Source organism: Molothrus aeneus, chromosome 8 (assembly GCF_037042795.1).
Source record: "Molothrus aeneus isolate 106 chromosome 8, BPBGC_Maene_1.0, whole genome shotgun sequence".
Taxonomy (NCBI): Eukaryota; Metazoa; Chordata; class Aves; order Passeriformes; family Icteridae; genus Molothrus; species Molothrus aeneus.
Window position 1 is genome coordinate 2854525 of NC_089653.1, and position 18876 is coordinate 2873400.

Genomic DNA, 18876 nt, shown 5'->3' on the forward strand with positions numbered 1-18876 from the left:
GAGCTGGCCCTGGTGCGCTTCGCCCCGCTCCTGGCCTCCTACGTGTGGCAGCGGCAGCCGTTCCGCCTGCGCTACGTGCCGGGCCGCGGTGAGCCGGGAGCGGGCCGGGAGGCACGGCGGGAGGAGCGCCCGGAGCGGGGGGACTGGGAGGGGGACACGGCGGCCGGGAACCGAGAGCGTGTGAGGGGGACCCGGCGGCCGGGACCCGAGGGCGTGTGAGGGGGGACCGAGGGGTGTGAGGGGAAACCGAGAGCGTGTGAGGGGGAACCAGGAGCGTTTGAGGGGGAACCGGGAGAGTGTGAGGAGGACCCTGCGGCCGGACTCGAGGAGCGTCTGAGAGGGAAGTGGGGGGGATCGTTTGAAGGGGATCCGGCGGCCGGGAACCGGGAGCTTGTGAGGGGGGACCGGGAGAGTGTGAGGGACACCTGGCGGCCGGGAACCGGGATCTTTTGAGGGTAATCCGGCGGCAGGGAACTGGCAGCGTGTGAAGGGGAGCTGGGCCGTGTGAGGATGCCCCGGTGGCCGGGAATTGAGGGCGTCTGAGGGGGAATTGGGGGGGTGGTGTGAGGGGAACCCGGCGGCCGGAAACCAGGAGCGTCTGCGGGGGAACCGGGATCGTTTGAGGGGGATCCGGCGGCCGAGTGTGAGTGGGGACCGGGAGAGTGTGAGGGGGAACCGGCGGCCGAGAACCGGCAGCCTGTGAGGGGAAGCTGGGCCGTGTGAGGAGGACCCGGGGGCGGGGGTGTGAGGGGCACCCGGCGGCCTGAAACCAGGAGCATCTGAGGGGGAACTGTGGCGTGTGAGTGGGATCCGGCGGCCGGGAACCGACGGCGTGTGAGGGGGACCCGGCGGGCTCGAACCGGGAGTGTGTGAGGGGGACCCGGCGGGCTCGAACCGAGAGCGTGTGAGGGGGAGCCGGGAGTGTGTGAGGGGGACCCGGCGGCTTCCCAGCCTCTCGGTTTTACAGCACGGGTTACCCCAGTGAGGCATCTGGTGCCCCCTCCCTGCTGCAGCAGGGCCATGGCCGAGCACAGGACACAAGATTCTGTCAGCAGGGTCTGGGATATCCGCAGTGAGGGAGACTCCGCAGCCTGTGTGGACAATCTGTTCCTGGCATGGCGTTGCTGAGCCGCCTCTGCTCTCTCTGCCCCGTGCAGGCGAGATCCCGGCGCACTTGGGCGGCACCACGGTGTTCGGGGATAACGTGGAGGATGAGTGGTTCATTGTGTACCTGCTCCGGGAGATCACCAGGGAGTTCCCGGGGCTGGCAGCCAGGTAAGGCGGGTGCTGCTGAGCTGCTTTTGTGCGAGGGCTGCCAAAAGGGGCAGTGCCTGTGCTCTGAAGGTCCTGTCTTACCATTGCCCATCCTTGGAGGTGTTTCCCCATCCCATACACCTTGGAAGTGTCCAAGGGCAGGTGGGATGGGGCTTGGAGCAGCCCGGGCTAGTGGAAAGTGTGCCTGGCTGTGGCCAGGGTGTTGGAACCAGGTACTGGTCTTTAAGGTCCCTTCTAACCTAAGCCTTTCTATGGGTTTATGAATAATTAAAAAAATCCCAGCAGACGTGGATTCAGAAGTGTGTTGTTGTGCTCTGCAAGGCTTTTCCTGCTCAATTTCTAATTTCTCCTTGGCCAGTATTGATGAAAACGAGGAGAGTTTCTCTTGATAGAAGCAGCTGATTTTCTGCCCAAGTGGCTGAATCCTGAAAACAGTGAAAACAGGGTGAGTAAAGCTTGTGTACAGTTGGCAAGGGGGACCCAGTGGTCTTTCATGTAGCAGCTGGAGTTTTCTCTTGTACTTCTAGCCAAGTGGTGTGGCTGCCTCTGAAAATCCAGAGTGCTGTCTGTCCCTGACTGTTGCTCCCTTCAGGAGCACTCCTGAATCCACCTGAACTTTCCAGCTCTGCCAGAACTACTTGGATTTTTTTATTTCTGCCATGTTGTGGAGTGTTTAGGGCAGAGGATTTGCTGCCCTCAGAGTAGGGAATGCTCAGGGCTGGAGTGTTGCTGTCTCTGTAAGGACACAGGCTTTGTCTGGTCCAGGTGAAATAATGAGCAGACACCTGCACCTGGATATGGATGGTTGCTAATGGCAGTGGATTAAAATGGAGGTCATTAATTTGGTCATTAGCAAAAAAATTGTTCAATTATTTTCCCCCTACTCCAAGATTCTTAAAAGGGCTGGAACACAACACCCAAATGGATTGCAAGTGTGTACCTGGAGTGTCAGGCTCATACTTTCCTTTTGTTTGAGGGGACAGAGTGAGTGAGTTGAGAACGTTGCATTCAGGGCTTTTCTTAGGATCAGGAACCAGCAGAGGTCGCATGTGGCAGCTGAAATGCTGCTTTTTAGTGCCTGTGGTGGGTGCTCTGAAGCAGTCAGGCTATCCCGGTTCTCCTGAAGCACTTCTCTAGTTGAAGAGAAACGTGTAACAATTATTGTTGTTAAGGAAACAAGGTGTATCTGACAAAACTTGTTGCAGTTCCAATGGGGATTTTACAGAATATCAAGGATTTTTCCTAATGTATTTAGAATGACTAAAGTTTATATTTGGTTGGGGATTTCAAATTGGAACAAACTTGGTAAAGGCTGCAAAGCAATTTCTCAGAAAAATCTGTCTAGGATATATTTTGAATGCAGTCTCAGGTACTGCCTGTACTAGGGGTGCCTTCAAAGCCACTCTGGCGAGCCTGGAGGGAGTTGGATGGCTGTCCCCAGCAGAGTCCCGCTGCTGCAGGGAGTGTTTGTTTCTGCTCTGCCTGTTTCAGGTGACTTTCACTCGGTGTTTGTATGCACAGCTGGTGCAGCAGCAGTTTGTTCCCGACAGACGCAGTGGGTACACCCTGCCCGCCCCATCTCATCCTCAGTACAGAGCCTACGAGCTGGGCATGAAGCTGCTAATGATTTCTGCTGCATTTTGGACTTGCTTCGTGCATGTCCAGGGAATGGGTCCTTGTCTGGACGTTGCCTGCTTGTGCAGGAAAATGTGAGCAAAGTCTGTCACACCTTGAGAACCTCTTGTTGTTGCATCTTTTATCTGCAGGCTCATGGCTTTGAAATGTTGTGCTCCAAGAGCAGTAAAGTGGCTCCTGATGCCAAGAGAAACGTGTTAAGCGGTCCTCTGTGGGAGAGATTCCTCAGGAGCTTGAAGGAGAAGGATTATTTCAAGGTCTGTGATTATTTCAGTGTCTGTGGCCTTTAAACATTCCTGGGAAAATACATTTTAACCCTTGAACTTGTGTGAGGAGTTGCAGTAAGGAGGGGCCAGAGCTTGAATCCTTATCTCTGTGTGAAATGAATGAATGTCTTTAAAGGGGACATGTGCAGTTTGTTCCCCTTTGAAAGTAATTTATTTTGGAAATTGAAAAGGAAAAAGCGAGATGTGGGGATTGATTGATTCATCTAAAGCAAGGGGAGAAATACACTTGAGTGAGGAAAACCACCATATGTGATTGTGTGAGGTGTAACTGATTTCACAGGTTTGCATTTCATTTCCACCCCTCTAGAATTCAATATTCTTCAAGATCCATACATAACACCAATGACCTATCTGGGCCTGTGCAAGTGTAATTTTTAAGTGTGTGGTGTTTTTGTCACTTCTGGAGGTTCTGGTGAGGTTCTGTGGGGTTTTTTTAAAAGATGGCTTTGACTACTTCTTTGAAGTTAATAAATGGGACATAAATTGAATACTTACTTGAAGGTAATAAAATTGGACAACACTATTGAGATTCTTAGGTTAATATCCTTTAATATATTTCAAATACAGGAATGGCCCTTTGCCGTATTGAGTTCCAAGTGTGCATGGCCAAGAGGTTTTAGTTGTTTTGGTTCTCTCAGCATTTCTGTGTGACCAACAGTCATCCTGAGGAAGCCTGGCTGTGAAGAGGAAGGGGAGGGAGAATTGTTTGGGTTCATGCCTGTGACTTGCATTCCATAGGGAGAAATGGAAGGATCAGCCAAGAGCTGGATGCTGGGAATGAAAGGCAGGAGCAGAAGGTGTCTCCTGAGGAGCTCGTGGGCAGTCTCAAGGCGTACATGAGGGACATGGACCGTGAGCTGGCACAGACCAACGTTGGGAAAAGCTTCAGCAGCCACAAGAGAGGGGTGAGTGTGCCTTGAGCTCTGATCTGCAGCAGAAATGTGCAAGCAGGGAATGTGCTGCAAGTGGCCATTCTGAGCAATGGGATTGGAACCTTCCCACGTGCAAGCCAAGTGTGCTGGACCTGCACCATGATACGTTTTTTATGAACTAAAGCTTACCTAAGCTTGGAATTTGCCCATCTTTTCCAAGGCTTAGTTCCATTTCCCTGGTTTTAGTAGTAGGGCAAGCAGCTGCAGCTTCACTTTGAGCTCCTGTAGTAGTTTTCTCCCACAGGATGCTGAGCCAGGACTCAGCAACACTTTGTGTCCTTCTCTTGGAACCTAGTCTGGGTAATGGACAGTGGTGATTTTCAGCTGGCATGAGCATTTGGTGTCTGAATTCCTGCCTGTCAGGACTCAGGAGTGTACTGGACTTTGTTGGCTGCACAATTGTTGTTTCTTTTCTCCTGTGGTTTACCCTTTTTTTCCCCTGAAATCTGCTCCTGCAATTTGATAAAGCTTTCTCTTGGTACTCTCTGCAGGCAAGTTCTGTTGGAGCAGCCCCATGTGAGAGTGCTGGCCCTGGTTCTGGAGCTGAGGCTGCTGAGCTGGCAGCCCTGGATGTGGACATGAACCTGGTGGCAAACCTGCTCGAGTCCTACAGTGCCCAGGCTGGCCTGGCAGGACCCACCTCGAACATTTTACAGAGCCTGGGGCTGAATTTACCTGAGAGCACAGAGCTCACTGGCAGCTGAGAAGGCAGGAGAGGCTTTGGACAGGACGTGGCTGCTGGGGAGGTGAAGCACAGACACACAGCAGGATGTGGAAGAAGAGGCCAAAGGTTTCAATTTAGAGCATTCTCTTCATTATGTGTCACTTCAGCAGAGGGAATTTACCTGCAAAAGCTTCTGTTTGCACACTGTCTTGGATGGAAATGAGATTTTCCCAGTGCTAACACAATTTCAGAAAAATGAAAAATGATGTTGAATGCATGACTCAAATGAGGTTTTCTTTTATTACAACACCTGTCTTCCATTTTTCCATTCAGTCATCCAAATTGCCACATTTCTAAAATGTCCTTTTACCCACCTTGCTGAGTGGGTTCAAAATCTGGGGAGCAGTTCTTGTTCTGAAAATGCTGCTGCCTTTGGGGGAGGTGGGGAAATACCACATTGCAGGAAGAGTCTCAGGGATTTGGGAACGCTGGTGAAATGTTGGGCAGACATTTAATCCTTGCCCAGAGCATGATGCTGCATTGTAAGAACTTGTGACAATTCTGTAAGAGCCTGTTCCTTATTAAGCACAAGGATTTGAAGAGTAATTGAAGCAAATGTGTAAATATTGGCCAGAAGTATTTTTCAAATTTACTTCAATAAAAACAGAAATACAACTTGATTACTGAATTTTTTTGAGGGTATGCATAATTTTCTCAGTGCAGTATCAGTTCTTGGAGTGAAAGTTCATTGGTCATTTTCTGAATGAATTCCATTATTGCTGAGTGTTGGTATCATGCCAGCAGTAGCTTTATGTGAGCCCAGGCTGAACAGTTTTGTTTTTTTCTTTTTCAGTGAAAATGTGGTTGGAAGGCATGCAGCATGTTGCTTTTGTGTGGAATGAAAAATCTATTTTAAATATGACAACTTTAGTTTCAACAAGATAAATTTGAAATAAAATACATAGAAATTCCTGATGCACAGACGCCAGCAGTTCAGTCCTGCTGGGTCCAAATCAGCTTCTTAATTTCTCTTTATTTCCTTTTCATTCAGCAATTAATGAGTTGTCCTCCACTGATGTTGTGTGATTTACTTTGGCAGCAGTTCAGGGAGAGCACTGGCAGGTTGGACAGGGATTAGAGATGGACAGCAAGAGCTGGCAAGTGTGAAGAAGGTTCTGCTGAATTTCAAGGAATTTGGACTGCTGAGAGGTGAGAGACTCAGACAAATGTGTGGTGGAAAAATGGGGTTAACAGAGGTTTTTTAATTGAGACAAGGATAATGAGCAGTTAGTGGTGGAAAACAGAGGTACTTGAACCTTGGGAGGGGTTGGTGTTTGACCAGGGAAGGAATTTACACTGGAAATACATAAAATTCTCCACTGATGAGTAGCTAGATCAAGTTTAGATACTTAAAAAGAATGATTGAGTTGAAGAACATGAATGATTGCATTTAACTGCTGTGTGTCCTATGTTATAGAAAAGGTCAAATTAGATGGAAGGACTCCCTTAGTGCATGAGGAGAGCTCCTAAGCTGGGGTTCAGAACAAAGCTGCTCTTTTGCAAACACTCCAGCTGATGCTGCTGCTGGATAATCTGACTTTTCCATCAGTGGGGCTGGGATTTCTCTGGGGCTGTGCTCATCCCAACCATTTCCATTTGTTCAGCAGCTTCACAGTGGAGCCCTGCAAGGCTCTGGGAGTGCTCCCAGGAGAGTTTGCCATGGAAGAAGAAGCATTTCCATGCTGCCTCTTCCATGCTTTGAGGTAACACACCAGGCATCTCCACTTTTAATTCTGAGAGTGTTTTTAGTGAAGGAAGCCTGACGGAATAATTAGGGAACCACACAAGTGGTGTGGGGTTCCCTTTCAATGGATTTCTGTCAAAGTGTGTTCTGGAGTTGTTTAACTGGTTAATTTTCCCTTATTGTCTGTGTTTCAACTGGGGGAATCCCCATTCACCTGCAATGTTGAGGGTATCAGTGGAAAGAAACCCTGCCTTGGCCATTGTTTAAGGGCTATCAATGCATGGGGAATCCCCATTTTCTTGCTGAAATAGATCAGGGAACACCCTTTGTGATGGGATTTTATCAGTTTGAAATGAGAGCAAACCTTCAATTTTCACCATCTTTAAGTTTAAAATGACAGGGAATCTTTATTGTCCCTTAGTTTTTACAGTTTACATTGGTAGAAACCCCCACTGATTCCATCATTTGATGGATTTATATTAAGGGGCAAAAAAAGGGCGAAAAAAAGGCAACAAAAAGAACAGCAAAAAAAAAAGGTGGAAAATAGAGGGTGACAGAAATGGCAGAAATAAAGTGTGTGTGGGGAAATGGCAGCAAAAAGGAGTGGGGGAAAAGGCGGGGGAAAAAGAGTGGGAAATGAAGGTAGCAAAAAAGGGCAGGAGAAAAAAAGGGGCCAAAAAATTGGGCAAAAAGGCAGAAAAAAGGGGGGGAAAGGGCAGACAAAAGCAGGAAAAAAATGGGACCCAGAAATTGGGGAAAAAAAAGGGCAGCAGAAAAAGGGAGGAAGAGTGAAAAATGGAGATGGCATAATGGTGAAAAGGTGGCATTTAGGAAGCAGGAAAGCTCTAGAAAGGTGAGAAAAGGGTGCAAAACGTGAGAGGAAAAAGGATGGGGAATACGAGGGACAAAGAGCAGGAGTCCCAGAGACCCCCCCCACAGCTCAGGCCCCCTCCCCAATCCCACAGATACCCCCAGGTACCCCCAAGAGAGCCCCTGCAAACCCCAGAGACACCTGGGCCTGGATTGCTGCAGGAACACTTGGGAACAACTGGGCTCCTTACAGCAGGATGGAAACAACGGCCAGGGCTGGGAATGGGTGCCCACTGTGCTGCCAGGCTGGGAATCAGCTGGGTGGGGCCGTGCCATGGCAAGGGCTCCTTAACAACTGCCAGGTTTCTGGGCTCCAGCTGGAGCTGAGGAGCAAAGGGATTGGTCCAGGCAGGAGAACCCCATCATGGGGTACTGCTGCAAAGTGGGGATGTTTGGAACAGAGCCTCTCCCTCAGCAGGCCAATGCTCCCAGATGGAAATTCCCAAGGGCACGAGGCTGGGAAGTGAAGAGCAGAGCTGTTGTGAAGGTAAAGCTCACTTCATTCAGAGAGATCACACGGGTCACTTGAGCACTGTTACAGGTAGGAAGCAGAACATGAGAGATTTCCAGGAAAGCCAAACTTTGTAGTTTGTTGGGAAAAGGAGTCACGATACCCAATGGCTGCAGGGATAGTGATCCAAATTAGTTCAGAGCAGATTTCCCTTTTTATAAATTGGTGAGGGTTATTAACCTTAGCTGCAGCTATAAGGCCAAATAGTTTTGGAATCTATTCTAGTTTAATCTAGCTGTCCTCCATGCTGCATACTCACAGCAGCCATATTTAACTGTCATGTCATCACATGTCATATGATGTGTGAATTTGCTTGTGTCCCTATCCCAAATGTCATCCTTCGTGGGTTTTCAGCTTCTTTTTAACATGCTAGTAAATCTTCTGCGTCCCTCTGCAGTATTTCCATGGGTGCAAACACTGAAGAGCACAACCTAAAGGATTCTACCTACAGCTGAGCACAAGGACCAGTGGATCTTATATCAGCTTTCCATCTACTGCTAGGTTGAAAAGTGAGCAAGATTTAGATGGGAGCTGAAGGCTGGGGCAGATGAGTTTGTTCAAGCAGTGCCTGAGACTGAACACAGGGATTGTACCTGTGCGTTTACAGGTTGTTCTGACAACTTGTCTGCTGCAGCTGCCAGAGGTGAGCTGCTCGTGGACCCCTCAAAAAGGTTTGCTGACAAATGACTTCTACAAGGTGAGGTTGTCAGGGTGTTCCATGGAGTGCTTATGTCCTCTCAGGCCAAACATCAGGCTCAGTGTGTGTCCACAGTGTCTCGGAGCTTGTTTAAAGTTAAAACAATTTTTTCATGTAAGAACTGTAATACAAGTCAGATCTTGTGCCATCCACAATGATGGATAGCAAAGCGTGGCCTTTCCACACAGCAGCAGAGCAGCCCAGGTGATGGGAGAGCATGTGGTGAGTGAATTTTCTACCCACACTGTTTCCAGATAAGATTTTTCTGAGTCATGCCATAAGTTTTAGCTTTTATATTTTTCAGATTCTGTACTGCTTTGGTGTGTAGTTCTGAGCTTCACAAAACAATTCCTTCTCTAGCTTGGGACCAAGGACAAATGATCCAAATTTCAGGCCCAAGAGCATAAACAAAGATGAATTGAAAAGAGAAAAACAAGGAGGATGGGACTGCACAATGAACTCCAATATGCAAATGGAGCAGAACTGATCAAAGCGAGAGACCCCGTGTCCATTTTGTGACCATTTTGGTTCATTTTGTGCCCATTTTGGTTCATCCTGGGTGCAGCCCTGGCTGGGCTCTCATGCTGCCCAAGGTGCATCCATTGAGGAGATCCTTTTAATAAATCCCTGCTTTATTCTTTAACTCTGTCTGGCCTCTGTTCTAGCTTAGCCTTCTCAAGGCATCATGGGCAGTCAGAGATCAAACAAGTTGTGTCATGAGGTTTGCTTACTTCAATCCTTTGCTGGCACCTGTTACAGATCAACATGAGTTTTTATGCCCTGCTATTTTTGGGAGGTAGCAACATGAGTTTTATGCCCTGCTATTTTTGGGAGGTGGGTGACGTGCCATGCTCAACCTGCTAGCCAAAGAGTTACATCTGATTCATCAGATGAGTGCTATCATTGTGTATCCTGCTGACTGGTAATACCTATGAGCACTTGGGCTGTAATGCCCCAGCTGGCAGCTTTTCAGTGCTGGCTCTTGCTGTAAATCCCTAAAAGCAGAGGGCTCTCAGTGATTTATACAAGCCAAGTGTTTCCAAAGAGGATTCAATTAAGGGATGCATTCTTGAGAGAAATATGTTGTTGCTCTGTGCCCTTCTGCCTGCCTGGTACCTTTTCCATGGCAAAGCCCTGCTGTGTTTTGGTGAGGAAGCCTCTGTCAGGAATTGCCTGTTCCTTTTTCTAGGTCACTTGCCTTTATGGAGCATGTCCTGTCTTGATTGCAGCGAGTGTTCTTCAGGCTTCAGACAGATTTCTGAGGCAAATGCAAGTGAGGACAATGTCCCTCACCTTGTTTTTCTGTCCTGCTCAGGGCTGGGTACTACCTATCATCACTCCTGCTAGTTTAACATCAGGAATGGAGGCCACCAATGTTGTTTCATAACTAAGTCAAAAGGGTCTGCATTGAGGATTTGATAAAACAGTTTAAAATATAATGCTTTTCCAAAGATGTGATGTGATTATTATCTTGTAGCTGTTCTAGCTCTACCAAAAAATTCCCTATTTGAGTAGATTGAAAAGACTTTTTCTCTCACTGGTAACTAAAATACCAGGAAGGGTGTTTGTACGTGCCACCATGGTCTGAAGGAATCCCCTCCCAACCTCCTGAAGTAAAAGTAACCCAAGCAAGCACAGTGTATCTCAAAGGTGTGAAAGACTTATGTTTTTACTTGCTGCTCAGGTGTCAGGACTGCAGATTTTTACCACTGCTCACCTGCAGTGAATCCCAGTGGTGGCAGTCAGGGACACTTCCCTGTCCCCTTCAAGCACCTGGCTTTGCAGTCTTGGCATCTGAGCTCTGAGCAAGCAGGCAGAAAGGACTGTCAGCCCGAGTCAGCAGCAGATCAAACATCCTTTCCCTCAAGTGTCTCTTTCACTAAGCTTTCCTTGTCCAGATGGTTCCCTTGTTGTTCTCCCTCCAGAGAGGAGGCACCATTTCATCAGTGAAATCAGACCAGCTCTCCAGGCAAGGCTCAGGCTTTGGCCTCAGGGTAAGAGGCCCTGATCCTTTCAAGATTTTTCTCTGTTCTGAGTGCAGTTCTTGTTGTAGCAGTTCCTGTCACCTTTGCATTAACTGTGGTCTTCTGAAATGCTTATGTGCAGTCTTGCTCTTCCCCTCTCCACCACCAGATAGCTCTGTTCTCTCTTTCTTGGGACAGAAGAAACTGTTTTACCAATGGGGAAAATGTAGAAGCCCATTTAACATTTACAAAAAAAAAAAAAAAAAAAATTGGGTATTTTATATGAAAACAGAAGATTGAACGGGAAGAGAGAGAAGGAGAGCAAACAGGCAGTGGCTTTTCTTCTGGTTTCTGACAGCTCTCCCAGATCCATATAAACAGAGACACTGGAAAGTGCCACTCTCCCTTTATTTTTGTTCTGGGAAGAAGGGTGCATTCAATGTCCACCCAAGACAGAAGAAATGGATGAAAGTGGGACATTGGTGCCATGGGGTCAGTGACAGCTGGTCACAACAAGTTGGATGCTTTGGAACTAAGAATTTTATTGTATTTACTTCAAACCACGGGATCTCAGAGGTGATCCACTGTACATGGGCCTGTCAGATCAGCTCAGAGACCTTTGTAGGTCAGTGTGTCTGAGTGCCATCAGTGTGGTGCTGTCCTCACTGTGACAGAGCCCTTGCCTCCAGGAGCTTTGGAAGCTTTTCTGTGGAGCTGTGACAGTTCTGGTGGAATCACAGAGTGGATGAAGCCATGTCTAAGCTCTCTGGGCAGTCTGCTGCTGAAGCCACTCACGGATCAGCTGGTGAGCAATGGCCTGTTTGGGAGGGAACCAGGGTAAAAAATTACCATCATCTTGCTTGGAAGAGCTGGGCTCCCTCTTGAGACCCTCCACAATTTCCTCCAGGCCAAACCAACGGGCTTCCTCCAGCTCCAGGGTGTCCAGACTGATCTGGAAAGAATTCAGAGGGCACCAGTTTCTCAAATCAGCTTTGGATGTGGGCAGTGGTACCTTGCCTCCACAGAGACCCCATTCTGGAATGCCCAGAGTGCTACATCCATGCCTGAATTAGGCACTGATGCCAGCCCAGGGAAGGATATTTCTATCCACCAGTCCTTTGTTGTGCTGGCTTCCTTAGGGAAGCCACAAACCAACCCTGCTCTGTCTTGGCAAAGCAAAGTGGCTGAGCACAGTAATTAACGTGGTGGAATGTGAGTGTTCTATGGCAAATATGTGAAGGAACCTCCTCTGCAAAGTTCAGAGGGAAAAATCCAGGGGTGTTGGGCTCTGGGCTTGTGTATACAGTGACCTGAGTGAAATCTGGCACCTTGCAACAGGAGATGATGGGATTGTTTCAAAGTTTCTTCTGCACTTGCCGAAAAAGCCAATGGAAAATTGCATTTAGGGAGGGTTTGATGCTCTCCTAACTAAATTCTGTGGGCTGAAGGAGGCTTTGCTGCCTGAGGCGGTCCGTGGAATAGCTCGGGGAGCCCGAGGCGCTCACCTCGGCCCGCTGCGCTCCCACCAGGGCGTGGCAGGCAATCATCAAGGAGCTGCTGGGGAAGGGCCAGTGCTGCGAAGCCGAGTAGCGGAGCGACTCCACCTCCAGCCCCACCTCTTCGGCCACTTCTCGCCGCACTGCGTCCTCCACGTTCTCACCTAGAACCGACCGGAGTTAGGCAAGGACGGCCCGGCCCCAGGGCCGCGAACCGTGGAGAGGGAAACGCAGGACACGCTCATTCCCACCCGCAGGAGCTGCAGCTGTGCTGTCCTGGAAACACTTGCTGGCGGGATGCTCCATTAAATTCATCAACCTCTGATAGACACCACAGACATTTTTGGCCCCATCTACATACAGATGGTGGAAAATTCAATTTTAATCCATTTTCCCTCCTGTAATGAGAGGTCTGTAGTTTTCCATCTAAGCCAGACCACATGAGCCACAAAATGGATTTTAAAAGGATCAGGGGTTATAACCCAGCAAGTTTAAAGCCTATGCTTGCTATCAGGGACTAGAACAACTGCTAGACACCTATAATTCCATTCCCTTCAGGTACATAACAGCTATTTTGAATTCTGTCTGCATGCAAACACTGATCTATTTAGATATAATGTTGGTTTGTTTTGTTTTTTTTTTTTCCCAGCTATCACAGAATCACACACTGGTTTGGGTACAAAGGGACTTTAAGGATCATTTAGTTTCAACCTCCTGATATCAGCATGGACACCTGCTAGAGCAACCTGCTCAAAGGCTTAGCCAGCTTGGCCTTGAACACATCTGGGGATGGGGACACAGCTCACTGTGTGTCCATCCTCCTCTGTGAACAGAGATTATGGCTGATGTCTCTTGCAGGAAGGTAGAAAAATCATAAAGAAAGGCTTCATAGAATCAAGCCTGCTCTCCTGGGGTCACTGGCTGGCCTTGTCAAAGCCAGCATTTTGCAAGTTTCCATGTGAAAGGAATTCTGGTGTGAGCAGTTCCTTAGCATAACAATCTATTCCTGGGTGAAAGACAACTTACACTTGTATGAACTGTTTTTACACCTTTGGACAGAAAAATGAAAACTATCTCTCACAAACAACTTTTCCTGCACATACACACCGGTGGTTTGAGTGAGGGTAACAACTTTTAAATTACCAATAAAGTAATTAGCAAGAAAGCTACTACCAATTGGAGTCACACACGAGGTCTGTAAAATTGTATAAAAACAAGTTGTGTGACTAAAAAAGGGGCTTTTTCCTCCATGAAGAGAATGGAATCCCATGTGATTTATCCCAGCAGATGTCCCCACACCCTGCATGCCCAGGGCCACTGTGCTGGATCAGAAGCACTCACCCATGTCACAGAAGCCTGACAGAGCTGTGAACATGCCCGGGGGAAACGAGGGCTGTCGGGCCAGGAGGCAGCGGCTCCCGTCAGACACCAGGGTGATGACCACTGGAGACACCTGCCACATGCACCCAAAGCAAAACAAGGGCTTCAGACAAAACAAGTAAGTGCAAATTTTTGCTTTTCCTGGCTGGTTGAGGGTCGCTGGCTGACCACTAAAGACAAAGTACCCAGCTAGGCACAGATCCCTTTTCCTGCTCCCCCCAGGGGTGAGCCAGCAGCGCTGCCCTCCTGTCCCTGTGTCCCTGTGTCCCTGTGTCCCTGTCCTGTGCTGCCAGGGCTCACCTGAGGGTAATAAGTGACTCCACTGGCGTGGCAGACACGTTTGCTGCCAGCTGGGTTCTTCTCAGTGGGCTGCCCAGTTTTGCTGCAGTACTGGTGGGACTCGTGCCACTGCAGGAGAGACTGGGCCTGCCAACACAGAGGAGCACAAACCTCATTTATATATATATATATATATACACACCTAGGGGGAAGAAATAATTCAGAGCAGTCCCCCTGAATAATGCTTTGTGTGCAGTCATGGGGATAAACTCTGATTATCTTTGGAAGCCTCAGAAAGGTGAATGAAGTATGGGCAGTGCTTTGAAAAGTGGATTCTGTAATCCATGTTTGCTGCTTCTAAATTTGAGTGTTTGGGGGAGGTGGGCAAGGGCTGTTGTTTATTGGGACATAATGGGAGTTATACTGGGAGCTGGACTATTCTAAAGAGTCTCCAGCCCTGAATATCTTGAAAAATAGCCCAGGCATCACAAACATTATAGAGCAGGAAAGGAAACATGAGCTATTTCTCCTCATGGGTCAGGACAGCTGATTTTCACACACAGGCCTTTTCTTAGGCCTTCCAAACACAGGGCATCTGCAGAGCAGCAGCTTGTAAGGGAGAGGGTTTAAAAGAGCAGCTCTCAGAGAAGATGTGTAAGTTTGCTTGTGATTCCCAGTTTGCCTGATAGTTGTTGAGCTGAGGACAAACTGGGATTGCTGTGATTTAGCACATTTCAGCTAAATGGCAGAAATTAGTGCAGTCGTTTTTAAGTCACTTTTCTGTTTCTCTTTCCCTTGCATCTTCCTTTTGGGACTACAAATTTGGGAGAACTGTTGTAATTTATAGTGTGTCTGTATCTGAGTTCCTGAAAGTGTACAGTAGGTACTTCTACAATATTAGATCATAAAACAGTGTGGGAGATGAGGAGAATGGTTGATGTTAGAGATCACAGCTCCCTAAAGTAAAAAGCCCTGTCCAATACCGAAGCCAGCAAAGGAGAATCCTTCCTGTCCACGACAAAGAGAGCCTTTCGTAGGTCAGTAAATGATCCCTGCAGTTCTGCCTCAATGACTGATTTATCCAAGGCTCCTGTTCAAGGGGAAAAAAAAGAAAAAAAAGAAAATTTGATCTCATAAATTTCAGCTATTATTGCTATTATTCCAATTCTATGCTCTGTGCTGTTCCAATATACAGTTTCTGGGAGTTCCCGTGGAAGTGAACCACATCAGGGGAAGCATTCCCAAATGTGAGTGGCAGGACAGGTCCTCCCAAGGATTAGGGATCTCCTCCATCCCAGTGCATCAGACTGGTGCTGGCAGGGGTGGGAGAGGAAGAGGAGTCATCCCAACCTAAATCCAGCGCGAAGTGCGGCCTGTGCTCGTCCGAACATCCGATCAGCACCGACTTCTCCATCCACTGCTCGGCCTCCTGCAGCTTCTCCAGAACCTGTCTCATCTCTGAACAGCAGGGAAAGGGGGAGAGAAAGCTGTGATGAAAGCAAAAACATCTCCGGATTTGCTCTCTGGATCTTCAAGGCACAGGCAATCTTGGCTCAAGGCAGAATGCCCATGTGTGAAAGGAGACCAGACAAGTGATCCCACACAGGTAGAAAACTAAAATCTGGCTTTGCTCCTAAGCTCTAGGAAGTTTAGACCATGTCAGGCTAAAGGTCCCAATGTTGCAATGCCTGGGAAGCTGCTGTCCATTGGTTTTGTCCTGCACCAGCCAATAGCTTTCTCTCAAAGAAAACTTTTCCTACATTACACCAAAAAGACATTTGTCAGTAAAGCCTTGTTTGTTTTCCTGCCAGCTCTCTCTTCAAAAGGCACAGTCCCAAATGTTTAAACCTGATTGATCACCTCAGAACAGATCAGGTTGATACCATGTGTGTGTGTCTGTTTCATTTCAGCTGTGTGTTCTACCTGGTGTTTCTTTCTGGATGCACTGATTTCTTTCTTACCTGCTGCACTGAGCTGTGGTACCAAATATTTCTTCCCAACTTTCTGCAGGAAGGGGGAGAGATTGTGAAAGAGGTAGAAAGTTCCTGAGGTCTGAGCTTGTCTACAAAGGCTGTCATCTTCCTTTAACTGATTTAAGTATCTGCAGTGAGAAAATGATTGGGAAGATGAATTGAAGATCGTGTTGAGATGATTTCTTACTTGGAGGCCTTTATTTTGCACAGAGCAGGGGGGCTGAATGGGCAGATCAGATTTCAGGTATTCCACGTGCTTGGAGAGTTTTGACAGCTGAGTTACTCTTTGGTGGACTGCAGCCTCTAGTGAAGTTTGTGTGGCAGAAAATACTGCAGTTCTTCCCTACCACATGAGTACCCTCAAGTTTGGAGATGCAAGAAGATCAGTAACCCAGTCTCTCAATCCAAAAGGTCTGCTGTGAAGGCTGCAGGAAACCTTGATCTTCCCTTTACACACCCCAATCCCTCCCAGCTTGGAATATTCTGTGCATTTGGATGGCTCCAAATGCTGTTTTGCTGAGCACTTCTGCTGTTGAATCTGGTTCCCATCAGGCTACATGTGTTATGTTGTACCTGTCACACTGATGTGAGGGGTAAAAACCATGTTTTAGGGCACAGCTGGCTGGAGCTGGGTTAGGGAAAAAAAATCATTGGAAAAAGGGTGTCAGCATATTCTCCTTCCAGGCTGTTTGGAGCAGTATTTAAAAAGAGGTGAGCAGCACCACTTCAAGTCTTCCTGGTATTGTAGGAGCCCTCTAGGCAGGACAGGCAATCATTAACAGAGCTTCAGCCTGAGAGAAGCAGTTCTTACCAGTGGTGAAGGGAGCCCAGAGGCCTTGGCTGTTACACTTCACAGAGCTCACAAAGCATTTATTTCTGTGTGATGGCTGAACTGGTAAAGGATTAACCCCCGGGTCAGGGTGAGGTAGGGCTGCTTGTGCCAAGCTCTGGCCTCCCAGTACTCAGGAATCAGATGAGAACTTACCTCATTTTTCTCACATAGGTGGAGTGCAACCTGCAGGCAAGGGAGGAAACTCTCCTGTGCAGTGCTTGATACACTGCAGCCATAACCAACACTTACAGCTGGTGTCTCTGCCTAAAAAAAGAGCATAAAATGTAATGCAGCAGCCTTGCAAGGTTAAGTTTGATTTAAAAGGTGCAATAACCAGGTAAATCTCCCTCTCACAGCATCTGCAGAATCTGCTTTCTAAAATGATCATTTCAGTCACACTTCAAACTCCATTTCAGGCCAGTTTTAAGACTACTTAAAGATACCTCAGTTTGTTTCCACCTCTGAGTGTACACAGCTCTTACAGAACTTGCTTCTAAGACTAGATTAGACCTTCCTCTCCCAAATCCCTGTGTCCCTGGGGAAAAGGCAGACAAGGTGGCTGCTCTTTTGCTGGTTTCCTACACAGTTGCAATGGCCTCGATCCAACCACACATCCTATTGCAGCCCACAGTGGATCTGTGGGAAAGGCACTGATGCCAGGAGAGAGTGAAAGACAAAATATCAGCTGTGGAAGAGAATTCCCTGAGCTAGACAGGGGACAGCAGTTGCAGCTGAGTGGGATCCTCTCCACCTACGAACGCTTTTTGTGCCAAAGAATCCCAGCACGTTTTCAGCCCAGGCTGAAAGCCTGACCTCGGCTTCAGGATGTCAGGAAATAGCCAGAGACCCGAGACAAAAGTGAACTGTGGTGCACAATCCCTGGTGGTCACTGAGAACATTGCACTCTGCAGCCATAGAACACAAAACCCTTTATGGAGCAAGTCCCCTTTGCTTTGTTACAGACACACGGACAGTGCTAGGAGGAGTCTGAGAGCTCTTCCTTCAGCACAGGGCAGTGATGACAGCCCGAGAGGCGCCAGGAGGAGTCTGAGAGCTCTTCCTTCAGCACAGGGCAGTGATGGCAGCCCGAGAGGTGCCAGGAGGAGTCTCAGAGCTCTTCCTTCAGCACAGGGCAGTGATGGCAGCCCGAGAGGTGCCAGGAGGAGTCTGAGAGCTCTTCCTTCAGCACAGGGCAGTGATGGCAGCCCGAGAGGTTCCAGGAGGAGTCTGAGCTCTTCCTTCAGCACAGGGCAGTGATGGCAGTCCGAGAGGTGCCAGGAAGAGACTGAGACCTCTTCCTTCAGCACAGGGCAGTGATGGCAGCCCGAGAGGTGCCTCAGCACAGGTTCCTATTTGCACGTGGAGACTTTGCCATATCCCCCTTTCCCACCGTCTCAGCTGACCGGGACAATGCCTTGGGGAAGCCACTGGGAGCAGTGGGAGCTGGGCACGCTGGTGCCGACACCCGTGAGGACGGTGAGTGCCACCCAGCCCGTGTCACAGAGGCTTGGGTGGGGTGACAGCCCTGTGTGTGTCGCTCTCCACCCCCGCGTCTCGCACAGCCCGCCGTGCCAGCTTCCCGGCGCTGAACCCGGAGCGCCGCCTTTGCACCGGAACGAGCGGCACTGATGTCCCCGGCTGGGACGAAGGGAAGCGCTTGTGCCCCGACCTGAGCGCGACAGGCGTTTAACCCCTTCCTCCCTAGCAACCACCGCGCCAGGCTTTGGCTGGGACCATGAAAACTCCCAGAGATTCCCGAGTTTTGGCGAACCCCAGGAGGCAGGAGCGGGGTCGGGCCGCCCTTCCCCGCGCGTTCCCCACTTACTGCGCCGGGCGCGGAAGCAGCGCCGGCCCCGGTGAGCGGCGGAGCCCGGCTGGCCCCGGTGAGCTCAGAGCCCGGCCGGCCCCGGTGAGCAGCAGAGCCCGGTTGGCCCCGGTGAGCAGCAGAGCCCGGTTGGCCCCGGTGAGCAGCAGAGCCCGGTTGACCCCGGTGAGCGGCGGAGCCCGGCTGGCCCCGGTGAGCTGCAGAGCCCGGCTGGCCCCGGTGAGCGGCAGAGCCCGGTTGACCCCTCCGCTGCGCTCCAGCCGCTCTTCCCGCACCGGGAGCGCTGGGAATTGTAGTTCTGGCCGGGCTGGAGCGTGTTCCTGTTCCTTACTTTCTCTCTCTTTTCTCCTTTTCCTTTTTTCTTCGCCCCAAGCTTCTACTGGGTTTTGTATCCCCAGCACGGGAGCGTTGTTTAAAGTAAAGGACCACACGTCCTCGGATAGGAAAAGATGCCAAAAATCACACGGGGCACCATTTGTGATCATTTATTTTTGGGGAATTTTGGAAGGAAT

At 49.1% G+C, this 18876-nt stretch overlaps 1 protein-coding gene and 1 long non-coding RNA gene across 4 annotated transcripts; one reads left to right on the forward strand and one right to left on the reverse strand.

The window, feature by feature from the left end:
- The first annotated feature begins 980 nt into the window (after window positions 1–980).
- Window positions 981–5481, forward strand: LOC136559248 (uncharacterized). Its single transcript, XR_010783990.1, has 4 exons — window positions 981–1275; window positions 3042–3167; window positions 3936–4102; window positions 4621–5481. It is a non-coding gene; the product is annotated as an uncharacterized lncRNA (long non-coding RNA).
- A 5489-nt stretch (window positions 5482–10970) lies between these two features.
- NUDT13 (nudix hydrolase 13) lies at window positions 10971–18463 on the reverse strand. 3 transcript variants are annotated; one of them, XM_066554301.1, is made up of 9 exons: window positions 18365–18463; window positions 16693–16803; window positions 15696–15835; window positions 15085–15192; window positions 14718–14824; window positions 13756–13881; window positions 13417–13528; window positions 12085–12239; window positions 10971–11396 (listed from the first exon to the last, which is right to left on the reverse strand). In XM_066554301.1, the coding sequence occupies exons 2-9, from the start codon at window positions 16773–16775 to the stop codon at window positions 11337–11339; spliced, it is 891 nt and encodes a 296-aa protein (XP_066410398.1). In that variant the 5' UTR covers window positions 16776–16803; window positions 18365–18463; the 3' UTR covers window positions 10971–11336. The 3 variants fall into 3 exon arrangements, with proteins under 3 accessions (XP_066410398.1, XP_066410397.1, XP_066410399.1); XM_066554300.1 differs by having other exon boundaries at window positions 10971–11531; XM_066554302.1 differs by lacking the exons at window positions 15696–15835; window positions 18365–18463 and having other exon boundaries at window positions 10971–11531; window positions 16693–16789.
- Between the last annotated feature and the right edge of the window lie 413 nt (window positions 18464–18876).

Bases quoted from the DNA above. Each gene is read 5' to 3' on its own strand.
- NUDT13 (XM_066554300.1), bottom strand. From the start codon at position 16,775: ATGGCTGCAGTGTATCAAGCACTGCACAGGAGAGTTTCCTCCCTTGCC. The intron at 14,825-15,084 runs GTTGGGATGACT...CCCCTTGAACAG, and splicing joins GCACTTCGCGCTGGATTTAG to GAGCCTTGGATAAATCAGTC. The intron at 13,882-14,717 runs GTATTGGACAGG...CTGTGTTGGCAG, and splicing joins ATTCTCCTTTGCTGGCTTCG to GCCCAGTCTCTCCTGCAGTG.